This window comes from Zingiber officinale, chromosome 10A (genome assembly GCF_018446385.1).
Source record: "Zingiber officinale cultivar Zhangliang chromosome 10A, Zo_v1.1, whole genome shotgun sequence".
Taxonomy (NCBI): Eukaryota; Viridiplantae; Streptophyta; class Magnoliopsida; order Zingiberales; family Zingiberaceae; genus Zingiber; species Zingiber officinale.
The window spans coordinates 18596219-18612526 of record NC_056004.1 but is presented as its reverse complement, the minus strand read 5'-3'; the positions used below and the strand labels follow the sequence as shown (position 1 = coordinate 18612526).

Genomic DNA, 16308 nt, shown 5'->3' with positions numbered 1-16308 from the left:
CTATAGTTGCAGGCGAAGCCCCTAGTAATTTATTTGTCTAACCGGAGGTCAATGATACTATATCATGAATGAGTGTTATCAATATTTTCCACAGAGGTTATGTTTGACCCAAATGCAACTCATCAACACTTCTATTCATAGTGCTAACTAGCATTCCATGTGCATGAATTCAGTGAGGGCATGGTGTTTAAAATGATTTGTGTCCTTCGCTGCCACATGGAGTAGGCGCCAGGGTGCCTCCTGATGAGTTCACTGCAAGTTGACAGGCCTACAAATGAAATCAAAGCAAAACAATCAAAAGTTAAGGCTGTGAAATGTCCTGCATGACATTTCTTGTACCTTATTCCTTTTTTTTTTTTTTTCTTTTCCTTCCAACGTGACACAAAAATAAAACTTATTTTTTAACCATTCTATGAGATGTTGTATGAAGCTCTCTTCATGCTGCTATTTCTATGGAAGAATAACCATCAAATTACTCTCCTTGAATTATGAACATTCAATGGTTCTCTTTTTGAAAACTTTTGAACGTTGATCCATCCCTTGTTCCACCTGTTCTAGCAGGCGATCTCATTTAAAAAGCCAAAAAAAAAAGGTTATCTTTTTGTTAATGACTTTGATTAAAATAAAAAATCTTTGCCTCTTTCATATGTTTTTTTGTTAGAACCAACTGTGTTCATACACCATGTTTGCTTTCTGCTTTGCAAGCAGCAAGAACTTAGCTTTCCTCAGAATTCTGGCTTCGTTTTGGGACCATGAAATGAAGCCATTAATGGTCCACAAGTTCAAAAGCCAGATTCTTGCTCACGACAACTCAATATAAAGCTATGGCTGCTCCTTCTGCCATGATCTCACCAGTATTATCTCAATGTGTCTGTTTTTATCCCGTCAAAGCATGGCTTGTCCCTCAGTTGGAATCAATTCAAAGTCGTAGCCAGGATTTCGAGTGCAAAAAGTGTGCTTTAGAACAATTCGTGGACCCTGTGAACCCCATTCGCCATTGTTGCCCCTTAACCAGCATCATTAACCGTGCTTTGGTCAAGTGGCTTTCAGTTCTTCAGTCTGAAGAAAGTTGCCAAGAATGGCCGGTTCTTCTGGTATTCGATTCGTCGTCTCTTCCACTTTTTGGACTCGTGCTAATTGCTTATACCTTTATCCTAACATTCTACCAAGCACACTTGCAGAGCGAGTGAATGATAAGCTCCATTCTCGGTCAAAACAAGTGATGAAAAAGAGAGACACCAATGATCACTACTCCCCCTAAATACTTCGTTAAGCACTCTTCCAGATCTTAAAACTGCTCGTAGGCTGTGCCTTTGCACCCATTGGAAGCTGGGCAGTGCAATGGGGGAGAACAAGGGAAGTGCTGTGTTCTTGTGGGTGGCCTTCTTCCTCTGCTCTTTGGATTTTGCAAATGCTTTGCTCTCCCCTAAAGGTGTTAATTTTGAAGGTAAATAAAATCCATGGCCTACTTCTTTCCTCCTACAAAAACTTTTAATGAAGACAAAAATGATATTTTGTTGTTGTTGTTCAGTTCAAGCTTTGATGGACATCAAAGTTTTATTAAAGGATCCCCATGGTGTTCTTGGGAATTGGGACAGAGACTCTGTTGATCCATGCAGCTGGAGCATGGTCTCATGCTCACCTCAAACCTTAGTGATTGGCCTGTGAGTCTCCCACTCAGTCAAAGTGAGCAAGGAAAAGAGAATTGTAATTCTTTTCAGTGGCAATTTTTTTACAGGGAAATTCCTAGCCAGAATCTCTCAGGAACTCTTTCTCCAAGCATAGGGAACCTTACAAATCTTGAGTTCGTGTAGGAACTCTATAAATTCTTTAACTCAACACGTTACTTTGATCCATTCTGACAACATCATCGTATGTTTTCAGTCTCCTGCAGAATAACAACATATCAGGATTAGTGCCACAAGAGATTGGGAAGCTCTCCAAACTCCATAAACTCGATCTCTCCAACAACAAATTTTGGGGTGAAATTCCTGCTTCAGCAGGAAGCTTGAAGGGCCTTCAGTACCTGTAAGTTTTTTTTTTCATAAAAAAAACAGTATTTCCATGGTGGAAAAATCATAAACTAAGAACTGTTCTTTGCCAACAGGAGGCTAAATAATAACAGTTTCAGTGGAGCATTTCCTGTGCCTTTGGCAAACATCACTGCTCTAACCTTTTTGTGAGTTTATCTGCCTGCTATTTAATTATCTAAGAAATAAATTTTTTTTTCCTTATGTATTATTTCCACGATTCAGGGACTTGTCTTACAACAACTTTAGTGGCCCTATACCCAAGTTTCCTGCCAAGACAGTTAAGTAAGTCTATGCCATGAAACTTCAAAGGAACAATAATTGGTTTCTGCATTTATTTTCTTTTTCCGCAGCATTGTAGGCAATCCTTTAATTTGCCCAACTGGTTCAGAACAGAGATGTTTCGACACACCACCAGTGCCGATCTCCTCCAACTCAAATAACACTCAAGGTAAATGAAGTATCCGAAGTGATGATCAAAATCTTGATTCTGAATACTTATTTGAAGTTCTCTTTGTCAAGGTGTCCTGACTTCAGGAAGGCCGAAAGTTCGCAAAGTTCTTGCATTTGCATCCAGCTTTGCGTGTGTAGCTACAATCAGCCTTGTCCTGGGATTTTATCTCTGGTGGAGGCAAAGGCACAACCAGAATCTGTTCTTAGATGTCAATGGTGAGCAGTCCTAACACCAGTGATGAGGATGTCAGATCAGTTTTTAAAAGCAGCAATGTCGATGGCATTTGATTTTGCAGAGCAACACAAGGAGGAACTCTGCCATGGAAACCTGAGGAGGTTCCAGTTCAGGGAGCTGCAAATTGCAACCGACAACTTCAGCAGCAAGAACATACTGGGAAGAGGCGGATTCGGAAACGTTTACAAGGGGAAACTGCGGGACGGGACGGTGGTGGCGGTGAAGAGGCTCAGGGACGGAAACGCCGCCGGCGGGGAGGTCCAGTTCCAGACCGAAGTGGAAATGATAAGCTTGGCGGTGCACAGGAACCTGCTCAGGCTGTGGGGGTACTGCATGACTGCGACGGAGAGGCTCCTCGTTTATCCCTTCATGTCCAATGGCAGCGTCGCTTCCCGCCTCAGAGGTTGGTGGAGTTGATGGTGGATTTAGCGATTTGGCTTTGGATTGTTACTGTGTTATAAATTCGTGCAGCGAGGCCGTCGTTGGAGTGGCGGAGGAGGAAGAGGATCGCGGTGGGGGCGGCCAGGGGGCTGCTGTACCTTCACGAGCAGTGCGACCCCAAGATCATCCACCGCGACGTCAAGGCGGCTAACATCTTGCTGGACGACGAGTGCGAGGCCGTGGTGGGAGACTTCGGCCTCGCCAAGATGCTGGACCACGGCGACTCCCACGTGACCACCGCGGTGCGGGGCACGGCCGGACACATCGCGCCGGAGTACCTCTCCACCGGGCAGTCCTCCGAGAAGACGGACGTCTTCGGCTTCGGGATCCTCCTCCTCGAGCTCGTCGCGGGGTCTTCGAGGGCCGCGAGCCAGAAGGGGGCCATGATCGAGTGGGTGCGCGAGGCGCACAGGGAGGAGGAGAAGAAGGTGGTGGAGGTGCTGGTGGACGAGGAACTGAAGAGGAAGGGGTACGACGAGGCGGAGGCGGAGGAAATGGTGCGCGTGGCGCTGCTGTGCACGCGGCACGTGCCGGGGGAGCGGCCGAGGATGGCGGAGGTGGTACGGATGCTGGAAAAGGAAGCGGAGCAGGCGGCAGCGTCCGGCCAAGTACTCATGGGCGGCGTCGGAGGCAGTGGCGGACGCAAGTTCGAGGACGGGTTCGAATTGCCGTCGGAGAGGTTTTCCGACGACTCGTCGTTGCTGGTCCAAGCCATGGAGCTCTCCGGACCAAGGTGACGTGTCTCGTCGGAGAGCTTGTACACAAAGCTTGACATTAATATAATAATATGTTTTTTCTTCCAGGTTTTTTTTTAATCAAGAGCAATAAAATTAAATCTTCTCCAATAATGTTATTATATCAATTTAACTCATTTATCTATAATCAATTGTCATCCAACAAAAAAACAAGTAACCATACATTTCAGATTCAAATAAAATAAACAATGTGTATTATCATTGAGATCAATCTCTTCCACCACGCTAAAACAATAAAGGTAAGGAATAAACAAGAGCAATATAGCATTAACCGAAGAGAATTCAAAGTATATGCTACATTTTCCTTACAAATTTTCTAGGTATATTTGATATCAAAGAACATATAAATAAAACAACAACAACTAAAAAAAAACTCGTGCAAAATCTCATTCAAACTAATTTTACAAAAAGAAACTTCTCAAAAAGGTTATCTAGATCTCTGTGATCTCGAATGTCTTGGCATTTATTGTGAGGCATTGTCATAGTTTCCACTGCTTGAACTTACCTGCTCATTCTCAAGGCTAGTTCAGTGCGTATATAGGAAGTTCATCCTGTCCCTGATTAACATTTTATTGCTTTTACCCTGACGTCTGCACTGATTTATTTAATCGATAAATAAATCTCATCGAATTTGGACCTCGGCGAAACATAACGCAGAAACGACTTTCCCTGAACTTCAGTCGTGGAGACTGCTGCATGAAGAAGCAGCATCCTTGCATGGCCAAACGAAGATGCAGATGTTTGAGTCTTACAACCAACATCAAGGCGAAGAGCTGGAAGGGAACAGTCACATTAGTTGAAAAAATAAGTAGAATTCAGAACATCTCTCGGATCAAAATCTCCCCGCTCCGGCAAAGGTGGGAATTCTAAGGTCGGAAAGTTTTGCTGAAAGCTTTCCAGTAGCTGCAAAAGAGTACCGTATGGCATGTCAGGAACTGCCCTCAAACGGGGAAGGATTAAACAACTACATTTAAACTATTCTGACATTAGAAAAAAAAGGTGTGGAAAATGTTATTACATTTTCCAATATGGGCTTCTCATAGAGTTCCACAAACTTTTCACGAAGAATTGTATTCATCTGGTCGACATTGCATGCATGTGTCCAGAATGAATCATGGACTCCTGCAACAGAAATAAAAGGATGTATAATCAGCCACTTCATGGATGCAGTAGAAAAGAACTGTATTTAATTATGTAAAGGTGTCTTCCATAACAAAAGAACAAACCTGCAAAGCTTAATCCTGCTCTTTTACAGGCAACTGCAGTCATCATCATGTGAGAGCCATCAAGAGAGTGAACAAAGTTTGGGGGAAATGCTGTTCTTTGTCGTTTCACCAAGACCTATATAAGGAACAGGAAGGCTCAAAAGATGAGCATCTAAAATCTTGATCACGGATCAAAGAAGAGGTCATGCTAATATCTTCAGCTACAGGCAAAAAAAAAAAAAAATGGTGAAGAAAATAGAAGCAGACCTTGTCAGTTTCCTTTTGTAAGGACACTACCTGAAGAGATGTTCTAACCTGCACGACATTGTTAATATATATGGAAAGATTAGTTAATGCCCAATAAAGAAGAACGAAGACTGGAATCTTGCATCAATAGCTTCAAGTATAACTTACAAGTTGTGTTCCAAGTGCACGATATGGCTGAACTACAGGAAGTCCAAGAGGACTAGTCCACCTCACTGCATGGTTTTTTGTAGCAATAATCTGTAGAACAAGACAACTCAGTTTATTACCTTTTCCAGTACTTAGGTTTCTAAAAATATGAAAGAAAACACAAGCATAATCATCAGTGTAATCAAAAGCTAATACCTAATTTTATATCAAGGAAAATTAAAGCACTATGTTAATAGAAAATTGTGTTCAAGAAAACACGATATTCTGAGGAAATTCATGTTTAAGACAGTATGTAATGTAGTTTTAGCATAGTTCATAGTAGAAGAAATAGCTAACTTAACAGCATTTTCAACATCTCTATCCAGAAAGCAGCCTTTATCGGCTAAAAGTAACCTTAATTGGCTAAAAGTAGCCTGTATACTTGAGTTTTAGTTCTGATAAGCTTTGTAGTATTGATGACTAATTAACTAATTACAAACCTTCGCGCAATCACCAAGCCAGTTCATAATACAACGTGCAGATTCAAACATCTCCCCTAATGCAGTCAACGTCGTCTGTACAGATGATCATAGATGCTCAGATAAACACAAACAGATGATCAAGATACTCAGATAAACAAAAAAACATTCAACTAAACCTAAAGTACATAATGAAAAGAGTAAAGTGAGAAGAAGATTATTTCTTACTTTAGCAGCATAACTAGCAGCACTAGATAGCTCTCTTTGATCAGCAAAAACACCACGATCCTTTAATCTTCTTTTTATTTGGTCTCGAGCTCCAATATAAGTTACACCATAAACAGACGTCATGACAGTCTGCTTCACCAACTTCCTATCAACCTTAATAAAAGCAAAAACAATTACAAAGGAGCAACCAAAATCTAATGCATGATTAACAAGAAAAGCAAGTCCTCTATTTCCACCTACTTCCATACATGGCATAAAAAGTATTAGAAAAGAACAATCAATTCAATAATTCATGTTAGAATCAACAGTCTACAGGTGAACAATCAAAAGTGTTCTTGCTGCAAATTCAAACTAGATACAGCAAAGTATTAGGACAATGTAGACCAGGCAATGTACAAACCTGACCAACTAATACTCTGGCCAGTAAAGCATTTGGGTTTTCAGCAGGATCTTGCTGTGCATCTCGTTGCATGATTTTTTGGACCCTGCATTATATAAATGATATTCATAATGACTTATTTCAGCGTTCCAAAAGGCTAACCAATGTCAATTTCAATTAGACAATATCCTTGAAGATTTTTCTCAGTTGAAAGGGTAGTGAAAATGCAAAAAAGTTTAAGCAGTAGATTGCAAACTTTTAATTAATTAGTAGCTCTAAGAGGTGCACAGAAGTTAGAGGAGATAAATCAAAATAAGCTTTGATTATGTAAGACATCTCACTAAATAATTCAGCTAAAAAACAATTAAATTCTTAAATTGTAAAGCTGCATAGATGTTGCTGCAACAGGCAGCCCTTTCTGTGTACAGTGCACACTGGACAGGAGAAAATAGGTGAATTTGCACATCCAACACAGTGTAGGTGTCCCCTTAAGAGAGAGTGTGACTATGTTATCCAGCTAATGGAAACCACTTTATAAAAAGTGGGCAAGTAGAAAATACAGTGGTTGAATACTTGCTTATAGCATTTCATACAATGGTCTTTACGTCCCTGCCAAGATTTCAGAATGCATATATGGTTATATGCAGTATGTGTTGACCCACGGCATAGCGAATATATAGAATAGAGGTGCATATGTGCTCGGTATTAAAAAATATTAAAAACATATTTATAGTAACAAAATGGCTAATCTCTAACCAGTAAAGTATATTGATAAACATCCAATTCACACTTCCCCATTTCCACATAGAAAAATATCCATGTCAATCATCTAATCAAAAACCCATGAAATATATCAATCAATATTAATCAACAATGTTCTATCATTGTCATCGTCATCATTCATGATCAAATCATATTTGTACCAACTAATTGGGGTGGCTATACCAATTTTATCCCTACTTGATTTGCTACCAATATTAAAAATCCATACAAGCTTAGTAAACATTCACCTAAGTAGCTATTTCCCTAGTTAATGTTTGTATTATCTTGTTTCTAGATTTACCCAAGGTGAGCATGTAGGGTGTCAGGACATTAGATTGCTCTAAAATATACATTGGTGTTATAGCCTTTTGGAGATTTATCATTGCTCATTGAGGATTTATAGTTTGTTTTATCTATGTTTTAATTAATAATTTCTCTTAGTAATTAGTTGATTGCTATATTTTCGTTTTAAGTTTCTTAGTATGTACCTAAAGGGAACCTTTGATGCAATAGTAAAGTTGTTGCCATGTGACCTTGTAGTAACAAGATCGAGTCGCAAAGACAACCTCTTGTGGTTCGACCTTTCCCCGGAACCCGCATTGACGGGAGTTTTGTGCACTGAGCTGTATTTTTTTTCTTAGAATGTACTTGAAAAACCCTTTAGAATGAATAAACTCATTGTAATTGTATTACTACCAAGGTTTGAAATTTCAAACCATGCATCAATTTCATTTTCCGATCAAAACGACTCTATCATACCGTGTCTATATGAATTCGATATTGTTTAATTGAATTATTAATAAAAGCAAAATTAATTTTACTCAGTAAAATTTGTATCCTATAATTAACTTTTTATTGAAATAAGTTGTTTATTTAATAATTAATTACATTATTAATATATGTTTGCTATTTTGTTTATATTTATTGATTAATTTAATCACTTTAATAATTAAAAATGCTTGTAACCACCAGGTTTTTTTTTAACTTTAGCCAATTGTAAATTATGTACTTCTTTTGTTTCATAACAATTGCATATAATAATTTCAAATAAATCTATTGAATAAGTAATGAGGAAATTAGACATTCCTTGGTTTTCAATAAACTAGGATATGGTTATGTTTTGCTTTGAATTTGTAGCATTATAACAATTTAAAATTTGCAAAAGGCTTTGATTGTTAAACATGTAATTTTATTTGAAATGAATATATATTTTTATGTGTTTATATAATTGTGTTTGAAATTTATTCATATTATTTGATAAGAAAATTGAGTATTAAGTATCACTTTGTATTTTTTTTTACAAACATAAATATTTTTTTTTAATGTAGTGAAATAATTTAAATTCCCTCATTTGGTTTTAATTTAATTTTGTTTCTAACTATAATTATTAGATGAGTAAAAAATAAATAGATATAAGATTTTTCAAATTTTAGTATGTAAAATATTATATTTTAGGCTTCAATTAGATTTTGAATTTTATAATTAAATATATTTAAATATGAATTTTTCTTAAAAATATATATAAAGTTAGATTGATTCAACTCAATCAAATTTGAAACATTTAGATTTAATATTTTTTATACTTAATAAAATTAAATTCAAAGTTGAAATTTTTTTATACTTTCGAACTGAATTTTATAGGTTTTTTTTTAAAATATTATCAAATTCATTGGATGCACACATATTATAATTATCATGTGTTCCAATGAACTAAATTAAAATTAATAAAATAAATTATTTTTTAACTAAATTCAATAAATTTTTATTTAATCAAAGTGTTGTGCCAAGTACACATATTATAATTATCATGTGTTCCAATGAAATAAATTAAAAATAGTATAATTAATTAATTAATTTTCACTTAATTAAATAAATTTGTATTTAATTAAAGTACATGGAACTTCATCATTATGGACATATTTTGTGTTACTTTCCCTCCTCCCTCCCATAGTTTTCATCCATGTAAACTGACCCTAAACATTTCAAGTTGAATTGCATAGCCTCTAAATAGTTGGCATGCCAGAATAAAATTTATCAATCCAACATAATATTACCCAAGCATCTAGGAAATTAAGACAAGAAAAATGAATCAAACATAATTAAACAAGTTATTGAAGTAATTGAACAATAAACAAATTATTGAAGCACAAGAACATACCCAGCAGCTATGCCCGAGTAAACATCTGCAGGCTTGTCTCCATCAACTAGGTTTACCGCAGCAGCCCCAAACTAAATTCAATTTGAAGTTGAGTTAATTAGAATTCAAAAAATGTTACATTATATAAAAAGAAAGAAATTAGATAGTATAATAAAAATGAAAACATGTACACAATATTAGTTATAATTTGTTTTATTAATAGAAGCAATGCTCTCTGTTGGCCTCAAATTAAGCATAACAATATTTAGTGTAATATTCTGACTAAATAAGAGATGCAAATAAAAAGCCTACTAAATATGAACTGCACAAGGACCAAAAGAACTTAAAGTAATCAAATAAAACAGCTACAAATTCGAACACAACAAAAAACAAAGTTCAGCAAGAGATGGTAGCAGCCAATTCCACCAAAACATTGAGTGTCAAGACCCTAGTGCAGCAACGACCATCATGTCCTAGGAGATGGGATGGGATAAGAAGCCAACAGCTACCATCACCACAGAATACCTCCATTGTTGTTGACATCTCCCTGGACAATAGTGTTATGCTCGATTGAGAGTGATGCATCATCTTCATGAGACTAGTCAACACCAAAATAAGGCTTCCAATTTCAATAAGTTCTTAGTAAGATCAACAGTTAAATCTTAGAGAAAATATATTTTAAAACTTTCGAAAGATACATTCTACTCTAGCACTTTGCTTCCGACTTCATCAAAATGAATATTGCTTTGATAACAAAATCCCTTTACAAGAATGCAATTTGCAATAACAAAAGAGAGGATCTACCTTATCTCTTCCTAAAGCTGCATAGTGTTGAAGTCCATTACAAGATCCATCCTGAAAAAGGAAATAGAAAGTTTCAGGCACTATTTTGATTGCACAGAATAACCACTTTTAGTAACAAAATAATAGTAAAGCCAAAAAAGACTATTCACGGGATTAGCAATATCACAGTTAAGAGGGAATAACAAAGCTGTCGAATAAATGAAAAAAAAAAACACACACACACACACATTATAAAACTCTAAAATATTGTTGTTCTATGAACTCAGAAAAAATTACTATCTAGTTGTTTCGCCAAACTATTTAAATCTATCTCCTTTCAATTTCTATAAAAAACAGGAGCATTGTTTTGCATTTACTTCATACAAAACATGTTCTGTTAAAATAATTCAATATATAGTGGTCTACCAATTGTGAAGTCTGTTTGACACCAAGCAATTGTCCATCAGATAATGTAGGGAGCTGACATTCACAAGTTTATATTAATTCACCTTTTACTAGTGGTATCAGGATTAACAAGAACGGTTGGGACAAGAACATCAACTTTTTTCATACTTTAGGTATCCATATAACTATTATAAATCCTTCAAGTGACCCCTAACCCACCTTCCTTTTTCTTTTCTGTTCTTTTTTTTTTGTTTATGATTTATTTTTCTTTTTTATTCCCTTTCACTTTCTTTCATTTTATTCTCTTTCAACATTCCTAAAGTTCCCATAGGTTTCTTGATCCCAATGATTATAGAATCCTAATTCATGTGGATAATTGAAACATAATAGCTGATATAAAACAAGTCATGATTTTCAACTAGAAACAGAGACTAATCAAAGGCAAATTATTGCATCATTTAAGCAGAGAACATGACACTAGAATACTCATGCACCTGATGTACAGGTATGTGTGAAATTGTAGTTTCTGGAGAAGAGCTTCTTAATGCCTCAGCGAGATTGATACAAACTGACAGGCATTGGAAGGGGTCTTCAGCATCTAACCACCAACGCCCACCCTCAAGTGGTCTATCCGCAGAGTCAAATATATCCTCCAAGTGACTTTCTGTAAATGCTATTCGACCATCATAAGACAACTTGTTCACTCCACCACCATATAAATTTGCTAAATGAATTTTTAACCAACGTAAGCCAGATTTTCCAAGTGCCCTTCCCTCTGCAAACTCTAAAATTCCTCGGCATAAATCAGAACCAAGATGGTTTAGGTAGGGGTGCATTGGATAAGCACGCCCTCTGAAGTCCAGGTTGTGTGGATAATAGAATCCCTCCTCATCTTCCATCTTTCTAGCTACCTGATTTCAAGAATAAAGGATGAGTTCATATTTTAGATATAAATGTTGGTAAAGGAACTTATGGAAGTAATACAAAAGGTATCTTCCTACAGAGAGTTTAAGTTCCACATCACAGCTTTGAGAATGTCTTTCGCTAATTTTCTTCTTAACAAATCTCATTTTCAACTTCCACGCCCGAAGTTCAGTCTCATCTTCAGTATCAGGTTTCTCAGGAAGAGGGATCTGGAGTTGGAACATATCGAAAATGAGACTTGAACAAGTTACATTGTAAAAAAAAAAAAGTATGTATCAAAGATAATATAAAGAGCCAAGAAAAACTCACAACTTCACGGTCAACCAAGCCAGCAAGACATCCTCCATTGGACCATATTCTTTCTACAATACTAAGTACCCCTTTGTTTACCCTCCATTTAGTACTACCAAGCGTGTCCAGAGCCTGAAATACGTACGATTAGTTCTCTGCTAATTCACAGAATACCTTATCCTAGACAATAACCACCCCCAAATTGCTGAGTAGGTGGAAGCCGTTGTGCAGATACGCGAAAAAAATGTTGCTAAGCAGGCTCTTGCTAGCAACAATACAAATCATTAGCAAAACGATGCAAGTATCATAGAAGCTCGTGCATATTTCAATCATGCATTTCCATATGTGGAAGCCATGCATGGTAATTTAATGAAAAAAACAAACCGCTTTAAAATGGAAAAGGCCACCATCAGGATAAAAAGAAAAAGACCAACTATTTCAATATGCAGACTAAATTATTATATAATCAAAACTTTACAATTATAGATGCATATATCAATAATTAGGGAAACCAAAAGAATTAGAATGAGTTCCAATGAAACAATAACATGAATAAAAAAATCTAGAAGATAATCAATGATGTGGGATTTGATCCAAGGTTAAGTATCAATAGACAATGTCTTTAGCAACTCAGTCGGCACCATAAAGAAAATATTCTTGAGTTTATAATTGCATAAACAATGTACAAGTTTAACAAGTTTTCACGATATAAAACCTCGAAGATAGTTTGCATCTGCTTTCTTGGAGTCCTTTTAACTGCCTCCCTTTGTTGTCTTGCCCCATGTATTCTCATTACATAAGATGGTAGAAAAAAATGTCCTCCTTTGTTGTACCTAAAACATCAAAATAAATCCATTAATAAGAATCTTTCTTTTTAGAAATCTTATCATTAGATTGATGAGGAAAAATGACTAATTAAATCAACAGTCAAGCATTATTGGCATCAATAAGCACTTACCCTGTCCAACCAACTGGAGGCACCAACATAGGCATGTAACGCATAACAATGTGTGTTGCCTGTTAAACAGAATTTGTTCAGAGCAAATATCACAAATGAAAGAGATGAACAAATTATCAAACTAACCGTCTTGTCCAATCCTTGCCGAACTAATGGATCACATTCGATAACCCCAAAAAGGCGGCCAGGCTTTCTGTAGATAAAGAACTAAAATCAGTTTATGGAAAACAATGATCTTTCACCATCTTAAAAGGAGAACTAATATCAAGAGCTTTACTGTTGATCATTGGTCCTAGTTCTGTGGCAGTGTCTGAATGCTGGTCGAATAGCTACAAGACCATCTGCTGACTGGCTAGCAGGGGAGTGTATATAAGCAGTCTCCAATAATAGGTCAATCAAACGGCTCCCAACCTAACAAAAAAAATGCATGCAAGGTAAAATTATACAGCTGATACAATATGAAATTTCTAAACGAAAGAAATTATACCTTGGCATGCATATCCAGACCCCAAGGCTTTGAGTCATCTTGGTCCTTAACAATCTGCGCTACTTGGCGAAGCTTCTGCTTCTTTATCAAAGTTTTTACCTTCTTCCTCAAAAACTGTTGATCCTTTGTCACAGTGTCGCCCTCCTCTTCTTCAGTTATCTTTTTCTTGCTATCTTTCTTTTTTGTCTTCTCTAAAAAACTGTGAATTCTAACCTGATCCATGCAGAAGTGTGCACAAATTAGGCCAGTACGGCTCAATGAGCACAAGCAATTCCGTGTTAACCAAGGAAACTAGAAGTTATTATAGTAGCATTACCATATCATACCTCAAATATACAATTCAACAACAAATGAAAACATAAAGCTAACCAAAATGACTAAATGAATATTATAATACTTAATTACCATCCATGAACAACTAGAATAAAAATTAAGACATCTGAGAAATACAAGGCAAAAAATACCATCAGATAACTGCAATATCAAACCATTAAGCAGTAAATTTCCAATTAGAAGCAACATCAATGACCATTAACCTGTAATATTCTGACAAAAGGTTTTCGCTTCTGAACGTCATAATGAATTCTGTGGTCAAAAGTAATAACAACAACAACAGAATCAATTGGATATGCATGAGACTGATGGACAAGTTGATCGGAAATAAGGTACAATTTAATTCTGCAATAAACTGTAAGGCTTATATACTTGGCTTGATAAATTTCGTTCAAGTACAAATCTGCTAAGTTGATATGGAAAGAGGTCTCTCATTCTACAATAACCTGAAGGCCTATGCACTTTTGAATGGATGCACATTTTATTTGAGTTTGTTAAAGAGAAGATATCAACCACAGTCTTCTTAAGATCAATTTGAATTTCTTGCTGAGACCCTTCCTAGTGATTATATGACAACTTGTAAACCACAGATCAAATTTTGACTGGTAGAAGCACCAGTCTCATTTATAAGTACCAAAAACTAGCATATCCGCAAGATGAAATGCAGAGTCAGTTGGCTTCTTGTCCCATACAAATTGATTAAAGCAATGCCCCGTGATAGGGGAATCCGATTGTGGTACTTGCTAAATTTTTAGTCTCAGTTCTTCCAAGCCTAGTTAATAGTCAATAAGTAAATGCAATTATTTTATTTGCATAAAATAACATAGAAGTTTACTGTGTCAAAAATGGAAAGATTTGAATGTTCAACCTTTGTAGGATCAGAGACTGGGTTTAGAAAATTTTCAAATAGGAAATATGATCTTATGATTGCTTCAAAATGATGACAGACCTTTATTTAGAAAAGACTAGGCCTTTAATAAGAAGAACAATTCTGAGTACTCTTCCTCAGTGATACTGATAGTCCATGCTCTTATATTAACTAAGATTTGCTAATAAATTTAGTTTTACTAAATAAGATGCTCAATATGTTCTAAAACCAAATGAACAGGTTAGGATTCCAATTTTCCAGAAGGAATATGCAACAGACTTCACTAGAAATTCACAATTTGAGACAATTGTCATTGATATCGAGTGGAGCATATTAAGCTTGTATTACCCAACCTTAACAGATGAGCAAATTAGGACTTTGTAAGTTGGTTATCTAGTTCCTAGTTCCTAAGATTAATTTAGCATAAGAACCACAAATACTGTAGATAGTCAATGGACAAAAACACATAAATAAATATTTCCTGTAATTATTTTAACATAAGAACCATAAACACAGAAGATAGTCCATGGACAAAAAAAAATGAAAATATGAAAGTATAGCATAAGAAGATATTAGCACCTCTTGCTCAATAGCCTCACCAACGTTGCATGAAGCTGGACCTACACGGACAATCCCATCTCCACTACCCGTCATTAGAAGACTCATAAGCTTGTGCATGGTGATGATTGCCATCATATCTGCTGGAAGGAGATTGAAAAACGGAGCATATGGTAACTTTGTTTGACCCTTACACCTTTCCTGCTCTGCAGCTATCTGATCCCTGAATGGTTCAAACCAGTCCAAGAACAAGGACTTGACGTATGGCAAATTGGGGGCTAGCTTTTTCTTGCACATTTCCATCAAGAGTTCCTTATACTCTTTTGCTGCTGCCTCCCAAGCGTCAGTCTCCAACTTTATTTGTCTCTGGTGTAGAGCTGCATACTTGGCTGAATCGGTTCCTTCTATCTCCCTCGGATGATTCAGCTTAATCTCAGATATAACCCCTTCCTCCTTGTCCTTGCCTCGGCTAACGTCATTATTCTTCAACTGAAACAAGGGCTGCACCACCCCACTTATCGAGATATCTTCATCAGCATCAGTAAAGGCAGCCTCATCAGAAGAAGAGACAGTCTTTGCGACGCTGGAGAAGCTCCTGGAATTCGAAATTAACTCAGATGCCCCCAAAATTGACGGATTCATACGCCATAAATCCGGCAGACACTCTCCATCCCGTCGGCACCCGGCGCCCAAGAGCTTAGCAGCTAGAGGCGCATCCAAGAACTTACTTTCCTCGCGTGGGAATGAATTTGGAGAGGAACCTAGAAATCCCGAGACGGAAGGGTGCGTATCCGACCGACCACCAGGCAATCTGAGGTTACGAGAGGATCGGACTCCCGTTCTTGCAATGCTGCGCCACATACCTATGCTGCCCGACGACGAACTGGAGTCGCGATCTCTCAAAATGATAGCGGTCTGGAGAAGGTGCACGAACCTTAGGATTGGAAGGATGCAGACAGCGCCATCACACTGAAAAATCCAAGCTTTACGACGAAAATCGATCAGCGGTCAGAGTGCTGCGAGCTAGTGGACGAGAGTGTACATCAGTGATCGAAAGAGGAGACCAATCGAGAGTTGAAGAGGCGGCGCAGAGGAACAAGAGAGGCGGCGCCTTCACGCCCACCAAAGACCCTGCCCCTTCTTAAACCCTATGAGTCTCATCTGTGTTCTTACTCGAGACAGATATTTTCGTATTGGTCCATAA

General features: G+C 37.1%; 2 protein-coding genes across 3 annotated transcripts; one reads left to right on the top strand and one right to left on the bottom strand.

Moving 5' to 3' along the window:
- Positions 1-858: 858 nt before the first annotated feature.
- On the top strand, positions 859-3976 carry LOC122026180 (protein NSP-INTERACTING KINASE 1-like). 2 transcript variants are annotated; one of them, XM_042584828.1, is made up of 10 exons: positions 859-1447; positions 1532-1664; positions 1739-1804; positions 1885-2028; positions 2108-2179; positions 2256-2315; positions 2384-2481; positions 2553-2699; positions 2780-3121; positions 3190-3976. In XM_042584828.1, exons 1-10 carry the CDS (start codon positions 1342-1344, stop codon positions 3894-3896), a joined length of 1875 nt encoding a protein of 624 aa, XP_042440762.1. In that variant the 5' UTR covers positions 859-1341; the 3' UTR covers positions 3897-3976. The 2 variants fall into 2 exon arrangements, with proteins under 2 accessions (XP_042440762.1, XP_042440761.1); XM_042584827.1 differs by having other exon boundaries at positions 861-1447; positions 1739-1810.
- A 178-nt stretch (positions 3977-4154) lies between these two features.
- Positions 4155-16254, bottom strand: LOC122026349 (DNA-directed RNA polymerase 1B, mitochondrial-like). Its single transcript, XM_042585035.1, has 19 exons — positions 15126-16254; positions 13346-13558; positions 13136-13269; positions 12985-13051; positions 12859-12917; positions 12616-12733; positions 11919-12032; positions 11687-11818; positions 11180-11596; positions 10302-10352; positions 9519-9589; positions 6620-6704; positions 6220-6372; positions 6013-6087; positions 5534-5623; positions 5387-5434; positions 5141-5255; positions 4933-5036; positions 4155-4817 (listed from the first exon to the last, which is right to left on the bottom strand). The coding sequence occupies exons 1-19, from the start codon at positions 15963-15965 to the stop codon at positions 4707-4709; spliced, it is 2997 nt and encodes a 998-aa protein (XP_042440969.1). The 5' UTR covers positions 15966-16254; the 3' UTR covers positions 4155-4706.
- Between the last annotated feature and the right edge of the window lie 54 nt (positions 16255-16308).